At 41.3% G+C, this 26643-nt stretch overlaps 1 protein-coding gene across 1 annotated transcript; it reads right to left on the reverse strand.

Annotated features, from left to right (window-relative positions):
* Positions 1-22093: 22093 nt before the first annotated feature.
* On the reverse strand, positions 22094-25922 carry LOC110940885 (serine/threonine-protein phosphatase PP1 isozyme 3). Its single transcript, XM_022182457.2, has 4 exons — positions 25488-25922; positions 23955-24514; positions 22835-23071; positions 22094-22547 (listed from the first exon to the last, which is right to left on the reverse strand). Exons 1-4 carry the CDS (start codon positions 25660-25662, stop codon positions 22524-22526), a joined length of 996 nt encoding a protein of 331 aa, XP_022038149.1. The 5' UTR covers positions 25663-25922; the 3' UTR covers positions 22094-22523.
* Positions 25923-26643: the final 721 nt, after the last annotated feature.

Genomic DNA, 26643 nt, shown 5'->3' on the forward strand with positions numbered 1-26643 from the left:
TACTTCCAAGCACATCCTATACAAGTGGTCACTGACCAACCTGTCAAGAATGTGCTTGAAAAACCTGAGAACTCAGGAAGGTTGGCAAAATGGGCAGTGGAACTAGGTGAACATAACATCACCTACGTCCCACGAAAAGCCATCAAAGCTCAGGTCCTGGCTGATTTCCTAGTCGAAGTCCCAAGCCAAACAATTGAAGAAGTAAACACCACAACCGCTGAACCCTCCAATCCTGAAGCCTGGAAATTATTCACCGACGGGGCTTCAAGCGTTGAGGGGTCAGGAGCTGGTTTAGTCCTAATCAACCCTGAGGGGCTAGAATTCACGTATGCTCTCCGTTTTAATTTTCAGACCACCAACAACGAGGCTGAATACGAAGCACTGATCGCCGGTCTACGGCTGGCCAAAAAATGAAAGTCAAAAAGCTTGAAGTGTTCACTGATTCACTACTAGTATCAAGCCAAGTTAATGACAGCTATGTCGCCAAGGAGCCCAACATGAGAAAATACAAAGAAAAATCTAAGGAGTTAATGAACACCTTCCAGGCATGCAACATCAAACAAATTCCAAGATCCCAAAACAAAAAGGCCGATGCCTTGAGCAAATTGGCATCTCTCACATTCGCCCACCTCACGAAAAAGGTGTTGGTTGAAGTGTTGAAGGCCCGGTCGATTGATGAATTGGAAGTGCAAGATGTGGTCACCGAGGAAGATCCAAATTGGATGACTCCTATCAAAAAATTCCTTCAAGACAGTGAACTGCCTAATGATCAAACGGAAGCTGAAAGGGTAAAGATCAAAGCAAGACAATATGTGTTGCAAGGAGAAACTCTTTATAAAAAAGGTTACCTTGCACCATTGCTAAGGTGTGTAGGCCCTGAAGAAAGCAAGTATTTGGTTAAGGAAGTGCATGAAGGAATATGCGGAGCTCATTTTGGAGCTAGGTCGGTGGTTGCAAAGCTCATGAACCTGGGATATTTCTGGCCTTCAATGCATCGTGACACCGTCGAGCAATTGAAGAAATGTGATGCCTGTCAAATCCACTCCCCAATACCAAAAAGTCCCAAACATGACTTGGTCCCTATAACCTCAGCATGGCCATTCCATAAATGGGGAATGGACATTGTTGGACCATTCCCTCCAAGCAAAGGGGGAGTAAAATTCCTATTGGTAGCAATTGACTACTTCAGCAAATGGCCAGAGGTTAAACCCCTTGCCAAGATCACAGGAAAGCAAATCATAGACTTTGTTTGGGAGAATATCATATGCCGCTATGGGCTGCCAGGGGTAATTGTCACCGATAATGGGAAACAATTCGCTGAGAAACCCTTCAGCCTTTGGTGCAAGGAGTACAGGATCAACCAAATCTTCAGCTCAGTGGCTTACCCGCAGTCAAACGGTCAGGTTGAAAGGACCAACAGAAGCATAGTGGAAGGCATCAAAACAAGATTGGGGAGGTATGAAAGTAATTGGCTGGAAGAATTGCCTAGCGTTCTATGGGCAATCAGAACAACAGAAAAAGCAAGTCACAAAAAGACACCTTACAGCTTGGTATTTGGATCCGAAGCCGTAATCCCCGCTGAAATAGGAGTTGTAACCCAACGAATTGTCAACATGGATCCCGAGGTAAACACACAAGAGACCATGTTGAATTTACAACTCCTAGAGGAGGCACGGGATCAAGCAGCAATACAAGAAGCCAAATACAAGCAAAAGATGGAAGCCTACTACAACAAGAAGGTCAAGAACGAACGATTCAGGCCAGGGGATCTAGTCCTCAGAAACAACGAAGCCAGCAAAAAAGAAAGTCAAGGGAAACTAGGCCCAAAATGGGAAGGTCCATACACCATCCTCGAAGCACACAAAGGAGGGTCCTACAAACTGGGAGATCTAGAAGGAAAGAGGCTCCCAAGGCACTGGAACGGAAAAACCTTGAGAAAGTTCTATGTTTAGAAAGTTTGGTTTGTATCAAAACAAAAACCTTTTGTAAAAGCATATATTGCTTGAATGAATGAAGTTATTTTATCAAACTTGTCTTTCTATCCTAATATCAGGTTGAGAACCTAGCAAAAAACTCCATGGCAAGGGCCATGTAAGGGGATGAGCTCCCAGGCCATATCGCTCAATAGGTTCAAGGGTTGAATGGACCTATATAAGGGGTGAGTTCCTAAATCAATACAACTCCATGAGATTTATCAAAGAAAAACAATAATGTCTCATAGACAGGTTTGAACAGCCTACACCAATCGTTCCTTAAGTCTAAAAAACGTACTCAATAAATAGACTTACGAAATCAAACAAATTACAACGAAATAAAGAAAAGGATAGATACTACGTCTTGATGATAAACACTAAGGTAAAGTGACTGCAGCACTGAACCCTTTAAAGTGTAAAAAACATAAAGACAAAAGTAAACAAAGACAAGACAAGAAAATAAAAATAAGGGACAAAGATAAACGAACTTATCAACTAAACATGCAAACCAAACCAAAAGCTACCCAAATTTCAAGCCAACAGAAAACAAGCTTGAAAGGTTAAAGGCTTCAACCCATTAACAACTACACAAAAAGCCTGAAGGGTTGAAACCTCACAAGGCAAACCAAGCAAATGGAGCAAACAAAAATAACACCAACAACAACCATCATATCATAGTTAGGAAGGCCATAAAAGACCTTCAGAAGATAGTCAAAGCAAGCCCTAGTGACTTGCAAATAAAACTAGTGTTCAATGGCCATACAGGCCTAACCAACCACAGGAACCTTAAGGGTTCCCAAAAACCTAACATTGTTTAGAACATTACAGACATTAAGTGTTTGCTAAGAAAGCTACGAATAAATATCAGTTAACAGAAGGCTTGGAACCTTCAGCCTTAGACTTCTTGGCTTTCTTAGTCTTCTTCATCTTAGCACCTTCTTCACCACCAACCGCAGAGGTCTCCAAACCAGCATCCTTTGAAGCCTCAGGCAAACTCGAGAGGGTATCATCACTATCCCCAGAGTAGGACCTCTTCCTTGACAAGGAACCCAAAACCTCAGCACAAACTTTCTCATTCAACCCCTCAGGCTTCAATTCCTGTAAAACAGACAAAGGCTTACCAAAGCAAGATGATACCTCATGAATGAAAGGGTAAGTTAGCCTTTCCATCTGCTCAACAGAAGCCTTGAAGATATCAGAAGCCTCGGGGCGAAACATGGGTGACTTCTCCAAGGGTTGTCCAGACTCATGAAGTTTGTAGCCAGCAGTGAGGCCTTGATGCTTCCCCAAGTTCAAAAGCTTGGTGTAAACATCACCAAGGGCAGAGTTAAATTCCTTGGAATGCAAAAGATAAGTCACAACCTGCTGGAAACCATGCTCGATCAACCATTGATTGTCCGCAGTCACTTGACCAAATGAAGCTTTCAACCCTTCCTTTTCTTCACGAAAAGCCTGCTGCTGGACAGCTAAGGCCTCTCGATCAGCCTTCAACTTCAACAAGTTAGCTTCAAAGCTCTTCCTCAGGTCACCCATCTCAATATCATGCATCTTTTTCAAACCATCAACCTCCTTCTTCCACGCCGCTTCCTTCTCTGCAAACCCAGCTATTTCCTTCTTCATTGATGCTAGGGAGGATTTCATCTTATCCTTCTTCTTAGAGAAATCCTCATACTCCCGCATCCTTTGGCGAAACCGAGTAATCCCTTGGGGAAGCATGGCAGCAAGGTTACAGGTAGTTAAAACCATGCGAGATAACATAAAGTCATCGTCCATCTCAGCAATGGTTTCACGAACAGAGGGAGGAGCAAGATGACTAAGAGCATCCTCACAAACGGCAGCATCCTTGAAGGTATCATCATTCTTCACTTGCCAAGCAGGCACATAAACACCTTCAGGGTCCAACCCTTCAGCGTCCCTGCTTGAAGATTCTTGAACAGGAACAACCTTCTTGCCATGAACAACCAACTCCTTGTCCTGTTCAACACCCGCTTCAACCTGATCCTCCGAAACTTCAATATCATCAGTCAAATCCACTGGCTCAGTGGAAGTGGATTGAGGACCAGCTTTCAGTAAACGACGAGAAGATCGGCGACTTGAAGACTTGGGGGCAGTAGACTTGGTAAAACCCTTAACGTTGGCAACACTAACATAACCCGTGCCCTCAAACCTTTGCTCGGAAGTCCTAACCACAACATTCTCACCCGGAACAGACGGGGCATCCTCAAACACAACGTCGGACGTGTCGTCACTCTTGATGAAGTCCAAAGCAGACATAACTGGTAAAAACAAAACAAAAGAAAATAAGGCATAAGCAAAGTAAAATAAGAAAAGGCATAAGGGAAAAAATGCATCCCAACGCCATTTCTCATTAACACCGGATCCCGATCGGCTTTTCCCCAAATATTACTAACCCCTAAAAGCACTAACAAATGTTCGGGAAAGGGACGAACCCTCGAAGGGCACCCCCGAATGGCTGAAAGAAAAGCATCGTTCAACTCTGACTCAGAAGGCTCCGGATCATTGAGAACAGCATCCGGACGCCTCCACACCATTTTGAAAGGAATGATAGAGTCAGAAACCCAGAAAAACCGATCCTTCCAGGACCCAAGCGTTGTAACCATGGATGAAATAAGACAAGTATCAACCTTTGATGTCTCAAAGGTGAACCAATCACCATTTTTGGCTAAACGAAAAAATCTCCGAAAAAGCAACAAAGAGGGATCATACCCAAGAGCACGACACAACATTTCGAAGTGCAAAACCCTAGCCATCCCCTTCGGATGAACTTGCCCAAAAGAAACACGATAATACTCAAGCAAGTTCAAAACGAAAAACGAAAAAGGGTAACGAAGATTAGACCACTGAAAGTGACGACAATACAAAGCAATCGAACCAGGATTTGGTTTGTCAACAGAGACATCGCAAGCAGGGGCAGTTGGATTAAATTTCTTATCAATACCATATTCAAGACAAAACAGGTCTACTTCCTCTTGTGTCATTCGAGAGAATGACCTCGCTAAATCCTTAAGGGCACCCATGATTGAACAAAGTAAAAACAAAAATGGAGAAGAGAAACTAACCTGAGGAAGGAAACTGTGAATGATTGTGAGTAAAATGAAAAAATTTTACAACTTTAAAATAAATATGAGAGTAAAGTAGGGGTAATAAAGGTAAATAAATGGTTCCTGCAAAACCGCCGCCTGACACATGTCAATCAAATCAACTGTCAAATCGTTTCAAATTCAAAATTCAAAAAAGTAACCGCCTCAAACCTTTCAAGCCTCCAAGCAACGAACCCTTGAAGCCTTTAAAAGACATGCATAAAAGTCAGAAGTCTTTGAGCATACTACCCCAAAAACCTCTGACTTGGGGGGCTGACGACGGGGGTAGCCCAAGGACAAACAAAATGATTAATATGCAAAGAGCTTAAAAGGTTGAAAGGTTCATCGGATGAAAAGCTGTAAAATGAGGAAATCGAGAAACAGTAATCAGTCATGTCTTGAGACTCGTCCCACCAACTCATGCTCACCAACTCACAAAGGCAGAGCAGGTCTGCACAGGCACACTCTATTAACCAGGGGTCCAAAGCCTTCAACCCCAAAAGGGGAAACCCTCCATTGCAAACAGGTTTCACTAGTCTTGTTTATGCCATTTCAGGAGATGTCTTCTCCTATAAGAAGACAGCTCATGTTCACTTCCAGGACATTCCGAAAAGGCAGAGATTCCTTAATCTCTAGTCATTCAAAGAGTTCTTTGTCACTTCCAAACAACTCTTCATCACTTTCATTCTATTTGCTTTCTTTTTCGGATTCGAGCTGGCCTCGGAGAAGGAACCTCAAAGCAAATATCAAGTACATACTAGTGAACCTCCTTCCACGTTTTGCAAACGTGGAGGGACCCCGCGACCTGCGTTAGGCAAAACTGAACCCTTCAGCCTTTTTGCCTAACCAGCTTAGCTACCACCCTTGGTCCCGTGTTTGTTGCATCAACAGTATCCAATTCTAACAAATTGGTATCAGAGCACTAATCGATCTTGGAGTCCGGCAAGAAAGAAGCAACCGTCGAAGGGCTGCGGTTGAGAAGATCTTATAACGGATTCGTTCGATCACAGAAGGCGGCGGCAAACGAGACTTGGCGCGCAAGATTGTGAAGAACTTGATCATATTTTGTGATCGAAACGGAAAACAATGACGGCTGGTTGATATTCCGATCAAGATTCCGGTGAATCTTGATTAAGCAGGTTGTTTCGATCAAGATAATAAAAGAGTTGTTGGGATTTTTTTGTTGAAGCGATCGAAATTTAAAGTTGCTTTGAAAAAAGGAGCAACAACCACAAGGTCTTTGAAGAAGGTATTTTCTAGTATCAGTTAAAAAATAAAATCAGGTGGGAGTTTGTTATTTGGAATTGCTAATAAAGAAAAAAAGATTTTGTTTTCTTGGAGGTACAACAATTCAAAAGCAAAAAAAAAAAAAACAACACTGGGTTGTTTTCGAAAGAAACCATTAAAGAGCAAATTTTTTCTTTAAGTTGCAATTAAAAGGAAGAAACAGAAGGATTTGTTTTCTTACCTTTGATTTGAAAAAGGATAGAGCAAAGGTTATTTTCAGGAAGGAATCGATTTTGAGTTTAGAAATTTGATTCAAGTCCTAGCACTCCGCAAACCTACAGTAGAAGAAACCGAAGGATGGGTGATAACGCGAACCGGGTTCCTCCAACGAAGGAACCGATGCCTAGTCTTCCATCTCCAATGCTTACGGATACAAACTACACCGTTTGGGCTATGAAGATGAAGGTAATCTTCAAGGTTTATAAGGTATGGGATGTGATTGACCCAGGAACGACCATCGATACTCACAAAGATTCTATAGCAATCGCTTTGCTATTCCAAGGGTTACCCGAAGAGCTAGTGTTGCAGATTGGGAACAATGATTCAGCAAAAGAGATGTGGGAAGCGGTGAAATCTCGCAATCAAGGTGCTGAACGTGTGAAAGAAGCAAGACTTCAAACTTTAATGTCGGAATTTGAGGGTTTGAAGATGAAAGAACCAAGTACGATCGCTGAGTTCGCAGGAAAGATTTCAGGGATTGCTTCTAGATCTGCTTCTCTTGGAACGGTGATTGAAGAAGAGAAACTGGTTAAAAGGTTTCTACATGGCTTACCGAAAAGGTTTATTCATATGGTTGATTCTCTCGAGCAATCTCTTAACCTTAAGACAGTTGGATTTGATGATGTCGTAGGTCGTCTTATAGCCTATGAGGAACGCGTCAACCTTGAAGATAAGGAGCAACCGGTTAGAAGTGATCAGTTACTGTTGACTTATGAGGAGTGGGAAGCTAGAAAAAAGGAAGGGTACGATCGAGGCAAAGGAACGACCGAGTCTAGTCAAAGAGGTCGCGGTCGCGGTCGAGGAAAAATCGGGGGTCAAGACAAAGACAAGGAACCGAATCAAAAACCAAAGAAGGACCGTTCTAAGATAAGGTGTTTTCGATGTGATGAATTAGGGCATTTTTCTTCGGATTGTCCTACACGTAAAAAGGACGAGGACGATGACGAGGAAAACAATCTTATTCAAAGGGTTGAACCGGTTCTTTACTTGCAAACACACGTTGAAGAGACTAATGATGTGTTTCTAGACGAGGAAAGGATTATTCCAAGGATGTATGCTTCGAGCCCAAGTGAACTCAATACATGGTTTTTTGACAACGGGGCGAGTGTGACAACTCGAAACTTAGAACCTTTCGTTGTATCTTGATGTAACTTGCTTGAACGTTACGTGACTAGTTAACCTGTTAATTTAATGATATAAGTGAACATTCTATGTGATTAGGTGCTATGATTACGTGTTATGCTTGTATGTATGAGTGTGATTATGTGAACCAAGACACAAGGACACGACTTGAGACCATGCGGTCTCGAGTGAACAGTAACAGTTGGGCCGGATTGGGGCCATGCACCTCTTTAGCCCACTAGTATATATATCCTTTGTGATTAGCCACACTTGTCATCTTGGGCAAACCATACACACTCTCCTTCACACACACTCTCACCCTCTCTCACTAAAACCCTAGCAACACCACCCTTGTGCCGGATTCAAGGATCAAGCCAAGCTCTCGGATTCGCTTGTGTTCTTCACTCGGAAACTTTCGGACAACAAACCAACTCTCCTTCACACACACCTCATCAACCGGTTAGTGTTTTATGATGTTTATTGTTAGATGATAGTATGAATGACATGATTTAACTAAGTATAGTGGTAAGTATGTTGATGTTCTTGTGAATCGGATGTGTATGATGATGTTATTCGGCTAACATGTTTTGATCTCGGATATATTACATAATGAGCTAGTAATATCTTGTGTCTAGATGTGATTCAAACCATTAAATGTGGGTGTTCATGAAACCGGCTTGCGTATATGTATTAGATAGTATCATGTTAATCGGATTAGTGTATAATCGAGTTGAGGTGTTATGCGATGATTGAAACCATTAGATGAGTATGTTTAAGTGTTTTGATTGTTGTTCATGTTATGACCATTATCAATGCTAAAAACCCAAAAATGTGATGAACAAGTTTGATGATCAACATGAACATGACTTGAATATATGAAGAACTTGTTGAGTATGATATGAATGTGATATGAATATTTGAAATCTGATTGTTTGATCCATTTTGGTTAATAATTAGACAAGAAAACATGTTTAGTGGATAGTACACAATTGTTGCATGAAATCAAAACTCTATTGGATAGTACACTGTGCAGAATCAGCAGGTGTCCAGTCGAGACCTTTGGTTTCGACTCGAGACCATAAACATGATAACTCGAGAACATAGATTGCGACACAGGTTGCGAGTCGAGATCCCCTAGTCTCGACTCGAGATCACATGATCAGCACACAAACATCATGACCCGAGACCATGCTTGCGAGTCAGGTTGCGACTCGAGACCGATACACGCATGACCCGAAACCACCTCAGTTGCGACTCGAGATCTTATAGGCTACAACTCGAGACCGCACAGTCTCGACTCGAGACCATATGCATGTACACGCTATTAGGACTTCCACACCATTACGGGCCTAAGTAATTGGGCCGAACATATGGGCCATATGTGCTACTGTTAATTGAGTATGTTGTGCACTGTTGTTGAACTGCCATTATAGACGTGTATGCCATGATCGTTACTTGAGTATGAATACGTGTAGAAAATACGTGCACTACTTGGGTTGAACCTGACTTGAATGGTATCTATGTTAGGACGTAGTTGACCACTTACAACTTGATTGACTTTTCTGTGTATCTGCCGAGCAAACCAAGGTGAGTTCACACCCTCTACAAAGCATGGGTTCCCTGGGTTGGGAATGGGGTTAAGGAACGTAGATTCCTCGTCCTCCTTGGGTAGGACAGCAATGGTTCAGGAATGAAATTCCTCGTCCTCACAGACAGATAACTCGTACTAGACCAAAACTCTATCACGAAGTCCCTCCTTTTTATATCGACTTAATCGCCGGGCCAATGGCGAGCGGGTCATTAGTTAGATAGCGCTATTTAGGTCTGACAAACCTCACACCGTGCCGCAGAGGACGGGCGTGAACTAATGGATCTGGGGCACGTCAATGATGATAGACATTGACAGTTTCAGGGCACATAAACATGACTACAGTCAGCAGTCGATATGGTAACGAGTCTAGTGTATACATGGGGTAGCCCCCACGGCCGAAATGCCAGATAACTATACATGGGGTAGCCCCCACGGCTGGAATGCCAGAGTAACCGGGAATAAACAAGTCACGTTTTCAACTATGGGGTAACCCCCACGGCAGGATGCCAGATAAAGGAAACTGTTTTCGAAACAAACTAAAACGAACACCCAACTGTGAACTCACTCAACTTGTTGTTGAATCGTTACTACATGCTTTGCAGGTCAATAGGAACTTAGCTGGAGCTTGCATGGAAGAGAGTCGTTGTGGGACATGGATAGCTGCGTGCCATGTTAAACTTGGAAACAATTGAACTTACGTTTTGGTTTTTAAAACTTATGCTTCCGCTTGCAACTTAAACTATGTTTTGTTTGAACACCAATTGTATTGGTTAGAATTTCATAACTAGTTATATGCTTGTTCAATATGATTGGTGGCTGGATCCTGGTCAGTCACTCCTCCAAGCGGTAGTACTCCGCAGGTGGATTTTGGGGGTGTGACAGATTGGTATCAGAGCCATTGGTTATAGTGAACTTGGTTTTAATAAAGGAGAAACGTTTTTGTTAAAACCAGACTATAACCTGTACAGTGCTCAACGGTCTACAACGACGCTTCACTCCACATGCAAGGCTCGACATTCTAGGTGATATGATCTATGTATATTGCCTACTTGTTAGTTACATAGTACATTGCCCAAGGTATGCTTGATTAGTATAACTACTGTTGCTTGAACACATGTGTGCTTACTCCCTTCTGCCATCGCACTTTCGCGAACCTCTCTCACTCATGTTTCCCTCTTGTATGAAGATCATGAGTGGACGCGTTAACATGACTCAAGCCCAGTTGACGGCTCTGATCAACGAACGAGTTGCCGCAGCACTTGCAGCTGCATACGCAGGAGGTATATCCTGCAGTCCGAACTCATTCTAGGATCTTTAGGATCCTACTCTCGTGAACCAACCTTTGTGTTAAACTCTGTCTTTCTTTTACCTACCTTAGGTCAACATGCTCAGCCACTGGTGTGCACCTTTAAGACCTTTATGGACTGCCGACCAACTACTTTTAGCGGAACTGAAGGAGCAGTAGGTCTCCTCCACTGGTTTGAGAAACTAGAATCTGTGTTTGAAATGTGTGAATGCCCCGAAGCACGCAGGGTGAAGTATGCTACCGGTACTCTCAAGGGTTTAGCCCTCACGTGGTGGAATGCTCAAGTCCAAATGCTAGGGTTGGTTGCTGCCAACGCCACCCCATGGGAAACTTTCAAGGAGATGATCAGGGAGGAATATTGCAGTCGTGATGACATTCATAAGCTGGAAGACGAGTTCTACAACCTCAAGATGACGGGGTCAGAAATTGAGGCGTATACTAAGAGATCGCATGAGCTTGCCTTATTGTGTCCTACTATGGTGGACCCTCCATATAAGCGAATTGAACTCTATCTCAAGGGCTTGGTGCCAGAAATCCAAAGTCTTGTGACTTCAGCAAACCTGGCCACTATCCAGCAGGTTGTTCAGTTGGCTCGCCGTCTTACTGATCAGGCAGTGGAGCAGAACAAGTTACCAAAGCGTATAGGTGCTGCAACTGCTTCTGGTACCTCTAGTGACAACAAACGGAAATGGGATGGAACTTCAAGCAAGGGTTCGACTTCTGTGCAATCTCAGTCTCAGCAGAGAAAGACTGATGACTACAAGAGCCCCAGTCAGCAATCGTCTGGTGGTCAAAGTCATGGTGGGTACAAGGGGAATCACCCCAAATGCAATCGTTGCAACCTACACCACAGTGGGCCATGCACCAGGGGCAACTGTCATCGGTGCAACAAGCCGGGTCACGCTGCAAAGGATTGCAGGAGCTTATACCCCGCCAATCAGAATCGTCAGCAAGCTCAACAGAATCAGCGGCAGCAACAGGGTAACAACAAAGGGTGCTTTCAGTGTGGAGCTGAAGGCCACTTCAAGAAAGATTGTCCCCAACTGAACCAGAACCAGAACAACAACAACAACAATCAGGGGAACGGTAACAATGGGAACCACAACAACAACAATGGTGCCAGGGGGCGGGTGTTCGTGATTGGCCAAGGTGAAGCAAGGAATGACCCCAACGTGGTGACGGGTAAGTTCCTTCTCGACGACTTTTATGTTACAGTTTTATTTGATTCGGGTGCCGATACTAGCTATGTGTCACTAGAAGTTAGTCAAATGCTTAAGCGTATTCCAACACCCTTGAACAACAAGCACACTGTAGAGCTGGCAAATGGTAAGAGTTTGGAGGCCGTCAAAGGTTGCAAACTTATTCTCGCTAACCAGACCTTCTCTATTGACCTTATTCCTATCGTCTTGGGTAGTTTCGACGTTGTCATTGGGATGGATTGGTTATCCCAACACCGAGCAGAGATCCTTTGCAACGAGAAGATCGTTCGTATTCCTGGTTCCGGTAGTGAACCTCTCATAATTCGTGGCGACAAGAGGAGTGCTGTTGAAAACATCATCTCTCTCCTTAAGGCCCAAAAGTGCTTGCGAAAGGGCCACACTGCCGTCTTGGCTCTCGTTACTGACACATCGGAGAAAGAAAAGAAGATAGAAGATTTTCCAGTTGTATGTGACTATCCTGAGGTATTCCCTGAGGAATTACCTGGTCTTCCACCCCATCGCCAAGTCGAGTTTCAGATTGAACTAGCTCCCGGAGCTGCACCTATAGCTCGTGCACCTTATCGTTTAGCTCCATCAGAGTTGGAAGAACTCTCTACGCAACTACAAGAACTCTTGGATAAGGGCTTTATTCGTCCTAGCTCATCACCCTGGGGAGCTCCAGTACTATTTGTTAAGAAGAAGGACTGTACCTTCCGAATGTGTATCGACTATCGTGAACTCAACAAGGTGACTGTGAAGAACCGTTATCCTCTACCACGTATTGACGACTTGTTCGACCAGTTGCAGGGGTCGAGCTACTATTCAAAGATCGATCTGAGATCGGGATATCACCAGCTGAGAGTTCGAGAAGAGGATGTCTCTAAGACAGCCTTTAGAACTCGTTATGGGCACTATGAGTTTTTGGTCATGCCGTTTGGGCTGACAAACGCACCTGCGGTTTTCATGGACTTGATGAACCGAGTGTGCAAGCCTTACCTGGACAAATTCATTATAGTCTTCATCGACGACATCCTGATCTATTCTAAGAGTCAAGAGGAACACGAACAGCATTTACGACTTATTCTGGAACTCCTTCGAACCGAACAACTTTACGCAAAGTTCTCGAAATGCGACTTCTGGCTTCGAGAAGTCCATTTCCTAGGCCACGTGGTAAACAAGGATGGGATTCATGTTGATCCATCCAAGGTGGACTCTGTTAAGAACTGGCCTGCACCTCGCACACCAAAGGAAATTCGCCAATTCTTGGGATTGGCAGGTTACTACAGGAGGTTCATTAAGGACTTTTCTAAGATCGCGCAGCCTCTCACCCCGCTAACGCAAAAAGGCGTTGTTTATCGCTGGGGAAATGCACAGGAGTTAGCCTTTCAGCACCTAAAGAATAGACTTTGTAGTGCACCTATCCTTTCACTGCCAGAGGGCACAGACGATTTTGTGGTTTACTGCGACGCATCAATTCAAGGCCTTGGTTGTGTATTGATGCAACGAGATAAGGTTATAGCCTACGCCTCACGCCAACTCAAAGTTCACGAGAAGAACTACACTACACACGATTTAGAGCTGGGAGCTGTTGTTTTCGCACTTAAGTTATGGCGACATTACCTGTACGGTACCAAGTGCGCCATCTACACCGACCACAGGAGCCTAGAGAACATATTCAAACAGAAAGAACTGAATATGCGACAACGACGGTGGGTCGAGCTACTGAATGACTACGAGTGCTCCATCAGGTATCACCCGGGCAAGGCCAATGTTGTGGCTGACGCTCTCAGTCGAAAGGACACTGCGCCTAAGCGCGTGAGAGCTTTACAACTCACGATCCATTCTAGTCTCCTTTCTCAAATACGAACTGCTCAGATGGAAGCACTGAAACCAGAAAACGTCAGGGCTGAAGCCCTACGCGGGTCAAGACAACGCTTAGAACAGAAGGAAGACGGTGCTTACTACGTAACAGGACGCATTTGGGTTCCATTCTATGGCAACCTACGAGAGCTTGTGATGGATGAAGCACACAAATCTCGCTACTCGGTACACCCTGGTTCGGATAAGATGTACCACGATATTAAAACTACGTATTGGTGGCCTAGCATGAAGGCCCACATAGCAACTTACGTCAGCAAGTGTTTGACTTGTGCGAGAGTCAAGACAGAATATCAGAAACCCTCGGGTTTACTGCAACAACCAGAAATACCACAATGGAAATGGGAGCAAATTTCCATGGATTTTGTTACCGGCCTACCTAGATCTCAGCAAGGTAACGATACTATTTGGGTGATCGTGGATCGACTCAAAAAATCCGCGCACTTCTTGGCGATTAAGGAAACAGATAAATTCTCCACTCTAGCGGAAATATACCTCAAGGAAGTTGTTTCGAGGCACGGGGTGCCCACCTCTATTATCTCCGATCGAGATGCACGTTTTACTTCAGAGCTGTGGCAAGCAATGCACAAGTCCTTTGGCTCACGTTTAGATATGAGCACAGCGTACCACCCTCAGACGGACGGGCAGTCCGAGCGCACTATTCAGACCTTAGAAGACATGCTTCGTGCATGTGTAATCGATTTTGGCAACAGCTGGGAAAAGCATCTACCACTTGTGGAATTCTCATACAATAACAGCTACCACACCAGCATTAAAGCTGCTCCGTTTGAGGCATTATACGGGCGTAAATGCCGGTCACCTCTTTGTTGGGCAGAGGTGGGGGATAGTCAAGTCACTGGTCCAGAACATGTGGTGGACACTACGGAACGGATTGCTCAAATACGACAACGCATGGCGGCCGCTCGTGACCGTCAGAAAGCCTACGCTGATAAGGGCAGGAAACCACTTGAGCTCCAGGTTGGGGAGCGGGTACTACTCAAAGTTTCACCCTGGAAGGGTGTGGTTCGTTTTGGTAAACGAGGCAAACTTAACCCACGATACGTTGGACCTTTCGAAATCATTGAGAAGATAGGCAGGGTGGCCTACAGACTAAACTTACCAGCAGAATTCGGTGCAGTTCACAACGTTTTTCACGTGTCGAATCTGAAGAAGTGTCTGTCAGATGAGACCCACATAGTTCCTCTGAATGAACTCACTATCGATGAGCAGTTACGATTCGTCGAAGAACCAGTTGAAATCACGGACCAGGATGTTAAGGTCCTCAAGAGCACTAGAATACCTCTCGTTCGAGTTCGTTGGAACTCACGTCGCGGCCCAGAGTTCACCTGGGAGCGCGAAGATCAGATGAAACAAAAGTATCCCCAACTGTTCGCAAACAGTACGACCACTACTGAGGCTGAAGCTACGGAATTTCGGGACGAAATTCCAGATCAACGGGGGGAGGATGTGACACCCCAGGAAAACCGGGAAAACCATACAACTTAACTAGCTTCCTCAGTGAGTGCTTACCAAATTTCGGGACGAAATTTCTTTCAACTTGGGGATGATGTGACAACTTGAAACTTAGAACCTTTCGTTGTATCTTGATGTAACTTGCTTGAACGTTACGTGACTAGTTAACCTGTTAATTTAATGATATAAGTGAACATTCTATGTGATTAGGTGCTATGATTACGTGTTATGCTTGTATGTATGAGTGTGATTATGTGAACCAAGACACAAGGACACGACTCGAGACCATGCGGTCTCGAGTGAACAGTAACAGTTGGGCCGGATTGGGGCCATGCACCTCTTTAGCCCACTAGTATATATATCCTTTGTGATTAGCCACACTTGTCATCTTGGGCAAACCATACACACTCTCCTTCACACACACTCTCACCCTCTCTCACTAAAACCCTAGCAACACCACCCTTGTGCCGGATTCAAGGATCAAGCCAAGCTCTCGGATTCGCTTGTGTTCTTCACTCGGAAACTTTCGGACAACAAACCAACTCTCCTTCACACACACCTCATCAACCGGTTAGTGTTTTATGATGTTTATTGTTAGATGATAGTATGAATGACATGATTTAACTAAGTATAGTGGTAAGTATGTTGATGTTCTTGTGAATCGGATGTGTATGATGATGTTATTCGGCTAACATGTTTTGATCTCGGATATATTACATAATGAGCTAGTAATATCTTGTGACTAGATGTGATTCAAACCATTAAATGTGGGTGTTCATGAAAACGGCTTGCGTATATGTATTAGATAGTATCATGTTAATCGGATTAGTGTAGAATCGAGTTAAGGTGTTATGCGATGATTGAAACCATTAGATGAGTATGTTTAAGTGTTTTGATTGTTGTTCATGTTATGACCATTATCAATGCTAAAAACCCAAAAATGTGATGAACAAGTTTGATGATCAACATGAACATGACTTGAATATATGAAGAACTTGTTGAGTATGATATGAATGTGATATGAATATTTGAAATCTGATTGTTTGATCCATTTTGGTTAATAATTAGACAAGAAAACATGTTTAGTGGATAGTACACAATTGTTGCATGAAATCAAAACTCTATTGGATAGTACACTGTGCAGAATCAGCAGGTGTCCAGTCGAGACATTTGGTTTCGACTCGAGACCATAAACATGATAACTCGAGAACATAGATTGCGACACAGGTTGCGAGTCGAGAACCCCTAGTCTCGACTCGAGATCACATGATCAGCACACAAACATCATGACCCGAGACCATGCTTGCGAGTCAGGTTGCGACTCGAGACCGATACACGCATGACCCGAAACCACCTCAGTTGTGACTCGAGATCTTATAGGCTACAACTCGAGACCGCACAGTCTCGACTCGAGACCATATGCATGTACACGCTATTAGGACTTCCACACCGTTACGGGCCTAAGTAATTGGGCCGAACATATGGGCCAAATGTGCTACTATTAATTGAGTATGTTGTGCACTGTTGTTGAACTGCCATGATAGACGTGTATGCCATGATCGTTACTTGAGTATGAATACGTGTAGAAAATACGTGCACTACTTGGGTTGAACCTGACTTGAATGGTATCTATGTTAGGACGTAGTTGACCACTTACAACTTGATTGACTTTTCTGTGTATCTGCCGAGCAAACCAAGGTGAGTTCACGCCCTCTACAAAGCATGGGATTCCCTGGGTTGGGAATGGGGTTAAGGAACGTAGATTCCTCGTCCTCCTTGGGTAGGACAGCAATGGTTCAGGAATGAAATTCCTCGTCCTCACAGACAGATAACTCGTACTAGACCAAAACTCTATCACGAAGTCCCTCCTTTTTATATCGACTTAATCGCCGGGCCAATGGCGAGCGGGTCATTAGTTAGATAGCGCTATTTAGGTCTGACAAACCTCACACCGTGCCGCAGAGGACGGGCGTGAACTAATGGATCTGGGGCACGTCAATGATGATAGACATTGACAGTTTCAGGGCACATAAACATGACTACAGTCAGCAGTCGATATGGTAACGAGTCTAGTGTATACATGGGGTAGCCCCCACGGCCGAAATGCCAGATAACTATACATGGGGTAGCCCCCACGGCTGGAATGTCAGAGTAACCGGGAATAAACAAGTCACGTTTTCAACTATGGGGTAACCCCCACGGCAGGATGCCAGATAAAGGAAACTGTTTTCGAAACAAACTAAAACGAACACCCAACTGTGAACTCATTCAACTTGTTGTTGACTCGTTACTACATGCTTTGCAGGTCAATAGGAACTTAGCTGGAGCTTGCATGGAAGAGAGTCGTTGTGGGACATGGATAGCTGCGTGCCATGTTAAACTTGGAAACAATTGAACTTACGTTTTGGTTTTTAAAACTTATGCTTCCGCTTGCAACTTAAACTATGTTTTGTTTGAACGCCAATTGTATTGGTTAGAATTTTATAACTACTTATATGCTTGTTCAATATGATTGGTGGCTGGATCCTGGTCAGTCACTCCTCCAAGCGGTAGTACTCCGCAGGTGGATTTTGGGGGTGTGACAGCGAGTAACCACATGACGGATAAAAAGGAGTGGTTCACTAATCTCGATCACAACATCAAGGGAAAAGTGAAGTTTGGAGATGGGTCATGCGTAGAGATTAAAGGACAAGGGTTGGTCGTCTTAGAAGGAAAATCTAGGGAACAAAGGGTGTTGCGAGATGTTTACTATATTCCAGCACTTGAAAGTAATATAATAAGCATTGGTCAGTTGGACGAGACAGGGTACAAGATCGCAATCCAAGACGGTATACTTTGGATGTTTGAGCAAGACGGAACTTTGCTAATGAAGGTACCTCGTTCACCTAATCGCATTTACAAGATTAACCTTGAGGTTGTATCTCCAGTTTGCATACAGACTAAAGATGACAAGGCTGAAAATAGCGACCAACCACTCTCTATTGTGACAGAAGTTAGCGACCAAACAGATCAGTCAGCAACAGGAATTAGCGACCAATCTGGGCAGTCAGCGACACAGCAGACATATAGCAACCAGACTGACCAGTTAGCGACAGAATCTGACCAGTCAGCGACAGAATCTGATCAGCCAGTGACAGTTTTTAGCGATGAGTCTGCGACAGATCAGTTTTTCAGCACTTCAATACTTAAATGGATGCTCGGTTTATCAAATGAAGAGACAAGTTTGAAAGTCAGAGAACTTGTTGCAAGAGAAAGAAAAAGTGGAACGTATTAACAGGGATTTGCAATGGACTGACATCCTCACAAAAGCCGTGCCACGACTGAAGATTATCAAGATGAGATATCTTCTCGGTATTGCAAGATTAGGGGGATGATTGTTAGACTAATCTTGCATATTATGTGTAAGTTCGGGTTAAAAGTGACCGACTTACAAAGTTCGGGTAAAAAGTGACCGGGTTATAAACTTGAGGTTTTTTTGAGATAGTTTTTTTTAATCCTAGTTTGAGTCAAATAGGTTTACTTGTTGAACAAGTTATTAGGCTTATAAATAGAAGGATTTATTTGTAACCCTAAATATACCAATTATCAATAAACGAGTTTTGATTCAATACGTTCTTTAGTATCCAGTTCTAACAAAGACATGTTCGCTGTTTGGTATAAATATGTAACATAAATTCGTTGTTTGGTATAAATATGTAAGATAAATTCGCTGTTTCATGCAAAATTGTACAAAAGATCGCTGTTTGATGATGCAAACTAATTTAAGTTTGCTGTTTCATGCAGAAAAGTTATATAAATTCGCTATTTGAACAAGAAATCTAATATTAGTTTGCTGTTTGAAGCAGAAATGTATTCTAAGTTTGCTGTTTGATAATGCCAAGTGATTGAAGTTTGCTGTTTCATGTTGGAAACTTAAAATTAGTTTGCATCTTGGTCGTTCAGTATATTATCATGCATGTATGTTGTTTTATATTACAAAATTTAAACTGATCTACAAGAAGAATTCATTCTGTTAATAATATATCATGTTATTGCTGCAATTGTGGTGGTAGTTACTGTTATGTTCGTTACAAAAGCTGTTCGGGGTTGCTTCAATTCATTCTTTAACATTTTAGTTCGATTGCCTAAACAGCCCATATTGCGATTCAGATGCTTATCAAAGCATTGGAACCGTCTGCTTTCAGATCACTTTATGAAGTCGAGATCACGTCGAATGATCCTTCTGCCTACCCGACCTCTTCACGCCATAGACTACACCAACGATGGAACAATCAACGGGATAGTCCTTCTAGTCTTTATAGATGATATGATCCTATACAATCCATTCACCATTGTTCCTAAGCAAAGTTTGCATCCATCTCACAGCTCTAGCAATGCTTATGGATTTTGTTACGGCACAACCCCTGATGATCTAAAGATTGTTAGACTAAGAGTTTTAGACCACATTGATTATTATAGGTGTGATGTCTTCAGCCTTAAAAACAGTGGCGGACCCAGAAATTATTTGTTAGGGGTGCGGATGAGGTGTTCAATCATATTTTCAAGGAGTGCGGTCGGGGTTTTTTGCCTAAAATATACACTAATTTTTTTTTCAAGGGATGCGGCCGCCCACCCTGGCCAAAGGGTAGGTCCGCCCTTGCTTAAAAATGGTTCATGGAGCGCAAAATTAAAGAAGTTTGTTCAGTGGTGTTCAGTAAGTCTGTATGGGACGTTTGTAAATGGATTTTTGTACTAAAAAGCGATAAGCAGGCCATTCATAGTCGCTCTTGATGTGAAGGAAATGGTATTTTCCGAGATACTATTACTAGATCCTTTGCAAGTTAATATTTAGGGTACGTTAGGCGGACGGCTTCACACTTTCCAAAATAAAGGTTATGACAACTTCGAGTTGTGGGTAATGAATGAAGATGGTATCAAAAAACATGGTCGAAAGTATTAACATCACGTTGTTACGAGCATTTCACGCCAATTTCGATATTACATGATGGAAAATTTGTTATGTTGAAGAGTCGGTGATGGGAAAAGTTAATCATAATCTATGACATGTTTAATGATTCGTATGAGATATACGAGGTGGAGGCGAATCTTGGTGGCTTTTGGAGATTACAAGCCATAGAATATGTGGAAAGTTTGATCTCACAATCTAATCTATGTTCTAGTTTAATATTTTATGAGTTTTTTCTCTTTCCGGCACACTCACAAGAAATATATAGAGGGTTGATATGAGCCTCTAAATACGGAGATTGTACTTGCTTTCTATAAATCTTTCTAATGTAATGACGTTTTTTTTTTCTATTTTTTACTCTATATTATATAGAATATATGAATAAAGAGTATTCAATATGAATGCTCTAACATATTATCTCTAATGAAACCAAATTATCTAGTCCTCCATCCGGGAATCACCGATATATGTTGTACTACATGTCATTAAGTTCACAACCTCATCTAGTCTCTAATGTCATTAATTAGGATCTTACAGCTGAGATAAAGCTTCAATGTGGCTCTATGAAATAAGGTAAGGCTTTCTATTCATTTTTAGCTTGTATTTAAGCTTAAATACTCTTAGCATACATTCTTAATACATTAGGTATAAACTAAGTATGTCACACATTAAAATAATATTTGAGCTTGTTTGCATCAACAAACTACTGCTAAGAGGAATTTAATTAGTGGATTCATATTCAATAGACTACTAAAATAATACATGGGTTTCTAATATAGTAACATATTAAAATGGTTAAATGGACAACTTTTATTTATCTCAACAATCCCTTTTGTCACACTCTTGCGTCCCCGATAGTAGCATCTATTTAATTTGAATACTATACACAATTAGCTTAAATTTGTTGCCTTAATCTCTGTTCTCTATTTTGTCACACAACTGTAATCGAATAAGTTTAATTTACTATTATTTTTCGGTACACATCAATAATGCAACGGGTTTGGGTTATTGATTTTATCACCACAAACTATTGGCTATTGGCTATTGCCACCCACAACTATCACTTTGACACCCGTCACCCCCAACTTAACACTTAGTGTGTTCTGTCATAATGTCGTTAACTGATCACTAACTTTTGATCATGTTACTATACTTTTGAGGGTGCCCTAAGATCCCTAAAACCTTTCTAAGATCCCTATGACACCCCCCAAAAGTATCATAACAGGATCAAAGGTTAGTGATCGGTTAACGACGCGGTGACAGAACATACTAAGTGTTAAGTTGAGGGTGACAGGCGTCAAAGTGATAGTTGGGGGTGACAACGGCCAATAGCTAATAGTTGGAGGTGATAAAATCCAATAACCCTAATCCAACCCACATTCCTTTGCCTCACATTGTGTTCCCATCAAGGTTTAAAAGAACGGAAACGAGTTTCGAGGCGTTCTCCCTTCGCCTCACGAGGCGTAAGCCTCGAGGCATACGGCCGAGGCGGTATTAATAAATAAATATAAAAATCATATATATTATGAAAATAATAATACTAACTAAGTTCATTATGAGTTTCATCAAAATCATCAAAAACACACATAAAAAAGACATGAAATGCTTGAAATTGACACAAAAAGTCAAAAACATCAAAAACAGCTATCAAAACTCCCTTGAGGCGCAACTTTCTTAGTGCCTCAGCCTCTCTGAGACGTATATACATTAAAAACACCATGAGGCGCGCCTCAGACTCGTTTTTTGGCCGTTTCGCCTCGAGGCGCGCCTTGAGGTGCACGCCTCAAGCGTTTTTTAAACCATGGTTCCCATAACATCAGTCTTGATCGGCCTCTAAGTGATGGTTGCGAGCCGAATAAATTGTGCGTCACACAAAGTACTTCACATGCACATAGTAGATGAGTAATTCACATGCCACATAGTAGATGGTTGCAAGCGGAATAAATTGTACGTCACATAAAGTACTTCACATGCCACACAGTACAATATCAACAAGGTATAACACAAACATGCTTAGATATCTACCAAAACACGAAATGAGTTACAATGGGCATACACATTAACAAAGTAGACCTCCATAATTTATTTATCCCCTTAACTTATCAAGAAATGGGTTAATAATGTAGGCGTGACACGTGACTCATTTCTCTCTCCTTTCGTTGCAACGTTAGATGTCACATGTCACGCCCATCTAACTTCCTACCTTTTTATTTAATTTCTTTCTACGGAAACATAATTCTATATATAAACACGCATTCCATATAACTAAAATACAACAATCGATAGCAACTAAGAAACATTTCAATTTATCTTAACCTCGACTTTACCTCGTCAAAAAGTAAAAATTATTCCCCTTATAATAATATATATATATATCTCGAATTTTAGCCTTCGAGAGAGTCCACTTCATTCGTTTAGGTCTCCTAAACTCATACTCTTGCTCCCATATAAGGCTGCAAAACATTAAAACGACATAAGATAACTAAATAACCTTAAAAATAGCTATAAAAAAAAAACAATTGGCATAAATCCGACCCATTTTCATCTTCCTAATTTACTTAAAATGAATTCGAATATAGATTCAATTTTTAATTTTTTAAAAACTTTACCTAGGGATTTTATTTAAACATTCAATAATATATCATCTTTTTCTGATCAAGAATATTCTCTTTACTTGTGCTTCTACTCTGAGTCAATAATAAAGGGCATTAAAGACATTTTGCAAAGGTTGTTGACTTACCTTGATCCCAGGTGGCGTGTTTCCAGGTTTAGCAGTAGTTGTGCTTCCGAAGAAACTGATACCAGAGTTGAATCTTGACTTCTTTTCGGCAGGTTTTAGAATTTGAAAGGAGCACATAAGTGTGTCATCGACACTCATCATGGCACCAGCGTTATCGAACTCTCCGCAATAATTTGGTGCTGAAAATACAGTTACCAGTTGTCGGTTTGCAAAGAATTCATACCCATCCTCTACAACCTGAAATTAAATTGTCGGGTTTTTAAATAAATATAAAGGTGTCAATTTCAACCCAAAAATGGATCGATTTGGGTGCTATTCAATCTCAAACATGTCAAATGAAAAATATAGCTAAAATAGAAATGAGTCGATTCGGTCAAACGGGCTGAGAGTCACTCAAAATCTAATCATTAGTTTGTACATCGTTTTATTTAATTATTCATATTATTGTAATAACTAATGATCTTGTTTCCATAACCATATGATACTCATTAATCATTTATAAAAAATAAAAAAGAAATAGAATGTCATTTTCATCCCTGAGGTTTGGCAAGTTTTACGACTTTCGTCCAAAGGTTTGTTTTTCCACATCTGGATCAAAAAGGTTTGCAATCTTGCCATTTTCATCTGGCTCGTTAACTCCATCCATTTTTCTCCGTTAAGTCATGGGTATTTCCGTCTTTTTTGTCAACTTAAAAGGCAATTCGGTCTTTTTCAAGGTATTCGGTCTTTTTACGTAAAGTGAAAAAGATCGAATTGCCCTTAAAATTGGCAAAAAAGACAGAAATACCTCTGACTTAACGGGAAAAATGGATGGGGTTAACAAGCCGGATAAAAAACGGCAAGATTTCAACCCTTTTGGATCCAGATGCAGAAAATCAAAACTTGGACGAAAGTCGCAAAACTGGCCAAACCTCAGGTACGAAAAAGGCATTTTACTCTAAATAAATAAATAAAAACATGGAAAACATGGAAAACAGGAAAAAGAAGAGATTGTAGGTCAATCCCCGAACCCGCCCATTACAACCCATTCAGAAAATGAAATGTTTTACCCCGAACATGCATTGACCGACCCGTTACACAACCCGACTACCAAAAACATAGTGTGTAAACATATTCAAACCTGATGAGCCCGACAAACAAGATCCAAATCTTGTTTCTGAAGAAACCTGGTAACAACATCAGCACCGAAAGTATAAGAAACCCCGCGATCATTCATCCCCCATCCTTTAATTTCTTTACACGGATCTGACCACAGCAGATCGCAAAGCAAACCACTATCGGGAACATCAGTGGGCCGCCTTAAATTCCTAATTTGATCCAAATTATTAAGATCGGGTGAAAGCCCGCCATGCATGCATAGAATCTTTTCATCAATAAGAGCCGCCACAGGTAAGCAATTGAAGCAGTCCGAGAAGATTTTCCATAATTTGACATTGAATCTTCGTTTGCATTCATCGTAGAAACCGTATATACGGTTTATTGAAGCGCATTCATGGTTTCCACGCAAAAGGAAGAAATTGTTTGGGTATTTTATTTTGTATGCAAGCAAAAGGCATATTGTTTCGAGACTTTGTTTCCCTCGGTCGACATAATCACCAAGAAATAAGTAGTTTGCACTAGGGGGTAATCCACCGTATTCGAATAGGCGTAGAAGATCAGAATATTGACCGTGGATGTCACCTGATAATCATGGTCAATTAAAAAAAGTCAAAATCCCATGTAATTAAAAAGACGATACAAGTTAGCGTTGACAAAATGGCCGTGTTGGGTAACAGGTCAAAATGAGTTCAGTTGGTAACTTTTTATACGGATCATGTCAGGTTGGGATAGCCCGAGACACTTTTTTTGCAAACATTTTTATATAATTCACGTACGGGATTTGTTAACATACATCATAGCATTTCAATACCAGTCTGCTTCAATAAATAAAATGATTTAGGAGGTTTTATGCGTTAAAAATACACTTTAAGCAAATTTCAACCTCATTGACCCGGTTGACCCATATGACAACCTTTTTACCTTACTCGTTTGACTAGTTTTAAATATAACCCAACTCGACCCGTTAAGATACCTAAACGGGTCAAAATTGCCTCCTTCAAATATAAGTTCAAGTATAAGCATAACTTCATTACTTCACCTAGTTTCTATGATTCTATTCAACTTTAGAATATAACTTTTTTTTAGAGTTAATTACTGGTTTCGTCCCTGTGATTTGTCAAAAATCACTATTTCAGTCCATTAGTTTAAAAATTGTGATTTCAGTCTCTGTGGTTTCACTTTCGTAACCATTTCAGTCCACCTCGTAACCATTTCAGTCCCTGTACTAACAGAATAAATGGATTGAAATGGTTACGAAAGTGAAACCACAGGAACTGAAATTGCAATTTTTAAACTAATGGACTGAAATAGTGATTTTTGACAAACCATAGGGACGAAAACAGTAATTAACTCTTTTTTTATATTTAATTATTTTAAAAAGGCATAAAAAGGGGAATTCTCTGTTTCTAGCAGAATTAGGCTCAAACTAATGACAAGAGTATGAATCAAGTAATCAACCATAACAGATCACATAAAGATGATAAATTTATCAAAAAAAATAAAAAAAATAAAAACTTTAAGCAAACCCATGAAGCAAAAAGCAAGAAAAGCATACCACAAATCTTAATAGGTGCTTCAAGTTCCAACAAATTAGGTTGCTTCAAGAAAATCTCTCTTGAAACAACACAAAGTTGCTTAATTTCAGGCTCAGTAAGCATCACCTGCTTACCAGGTCTCCCTCTAACCTCAAGCAACCTGCGAATAATACTATCAAGAACAGCTTTTTCCATCTTTACACCCTTACAAAACAATCAAACCCTAATGAAAGATGAAGATTTTGTTGCAACAAAGCGCGTTTTGGGCTTAAGGGTATCTGAAAAACTTAATCTTGGGGGAATTTGTAAGAGATATATACAAGAAATGAAAAGGGAAAATTCGTTTTGGACGGATAGAGATGGAGGAACAAAGGTCAATCGTGTGTTGAGGTTCGGTTTGTAATAAGGGTTTGATCGTGGAGAGCTGACCTGGTGTTGTGACTCTGGAGAAAGTGGAGAATGACTTGTGGCCTATTTGTAGAGCACCAAGAATATGTTGGATCATGTTTTCAGACCCTTTGGTTATGATAATATTGTAAACATGCCCCTTGTATTATGTATTAGAATTTAGAAACGAGTCAAGTTGAGATGGGGGGGGGGGGGGGGGTTTCTGAGGGGGCGCCTGACCTCTCTAACTTTTTGCTCAGTAGTGTAATAATATATGTACTTTTCATATAGAAATTTTCGGGTATATACGTTTTCGACCCCCTAGTTCTATAGAAATTTTTGGGTATATACGTCTTCGACTCTCCGTCGGAAATCTTAAGCTTCGCCACTGGTTGAGATTACTCAGAGAGTTATCATTAGGGTGTGTAAAACTCGGTGGCTATACTCGTTCGGATGTTTTGCTTAATAGTTTTTTTTTTTTTAAATCTTGATTCTTAGTCTAATCTGGTTTGATATATATGTGTATGGTTTTATATCTGTGTTAAAAGTATATAATAGATTGTTCATTGTTATGTTAAGTTATAATTTATAAACAATGTCAATAGACGTTGTTACATAAAGAGTTTGTTAAAAAGTTGATATATAAGTTTCTACTTTTGGTGGTTTTAAACTGAACTCGAATTTTTTAACGGGTTGTAATCCTATGCATATAAAAATGTAACATAAAAAGGTATTTCTTAGGTTACATATAGGTCTTTAAACCTGATGTTAAATAAAATTAAGTAAAAC

Source organism: Helianthus annuus, chromosome 5, assembly GCF_002127325.2.
Source record: "Helianthus annuus cultivar XRQ/B chromosome 5, HanXRQr2.0-SUNRISE, whole genome shotgun sequence".
Classification (NCBI taxonomy): domain Eukaryota; kingdom Viridiplantae; phylum Streptophyta; class Magnoliopsida; order Asterales; family Asteraceae; genus Helianthus; species Helianthus annuus.

Coding starts and splice junctions, on each gene's coding strand:
- LOC110940885 (XM_022182457.2), bottom strand. CDS start 25,662: ATGGAAAAAGCTGTTCTTGATAGTATTATTCGCAGGTTGCTTGAGGTT. Junction 23,072..23,954: donor TTGTTTGTCGGGCTCATCAG/GTTTGAATATGT, acceptor ATTTAATTTCAG/GTTGTAGAGGATGGGTATGA. Junction 22,548..22,834: donor ACACGCCACCTGGGATCAAG/GTAAGTCAACAA, acceptor AATGTTTTGCAG/CCTTATATGGGAGCAAGAGT.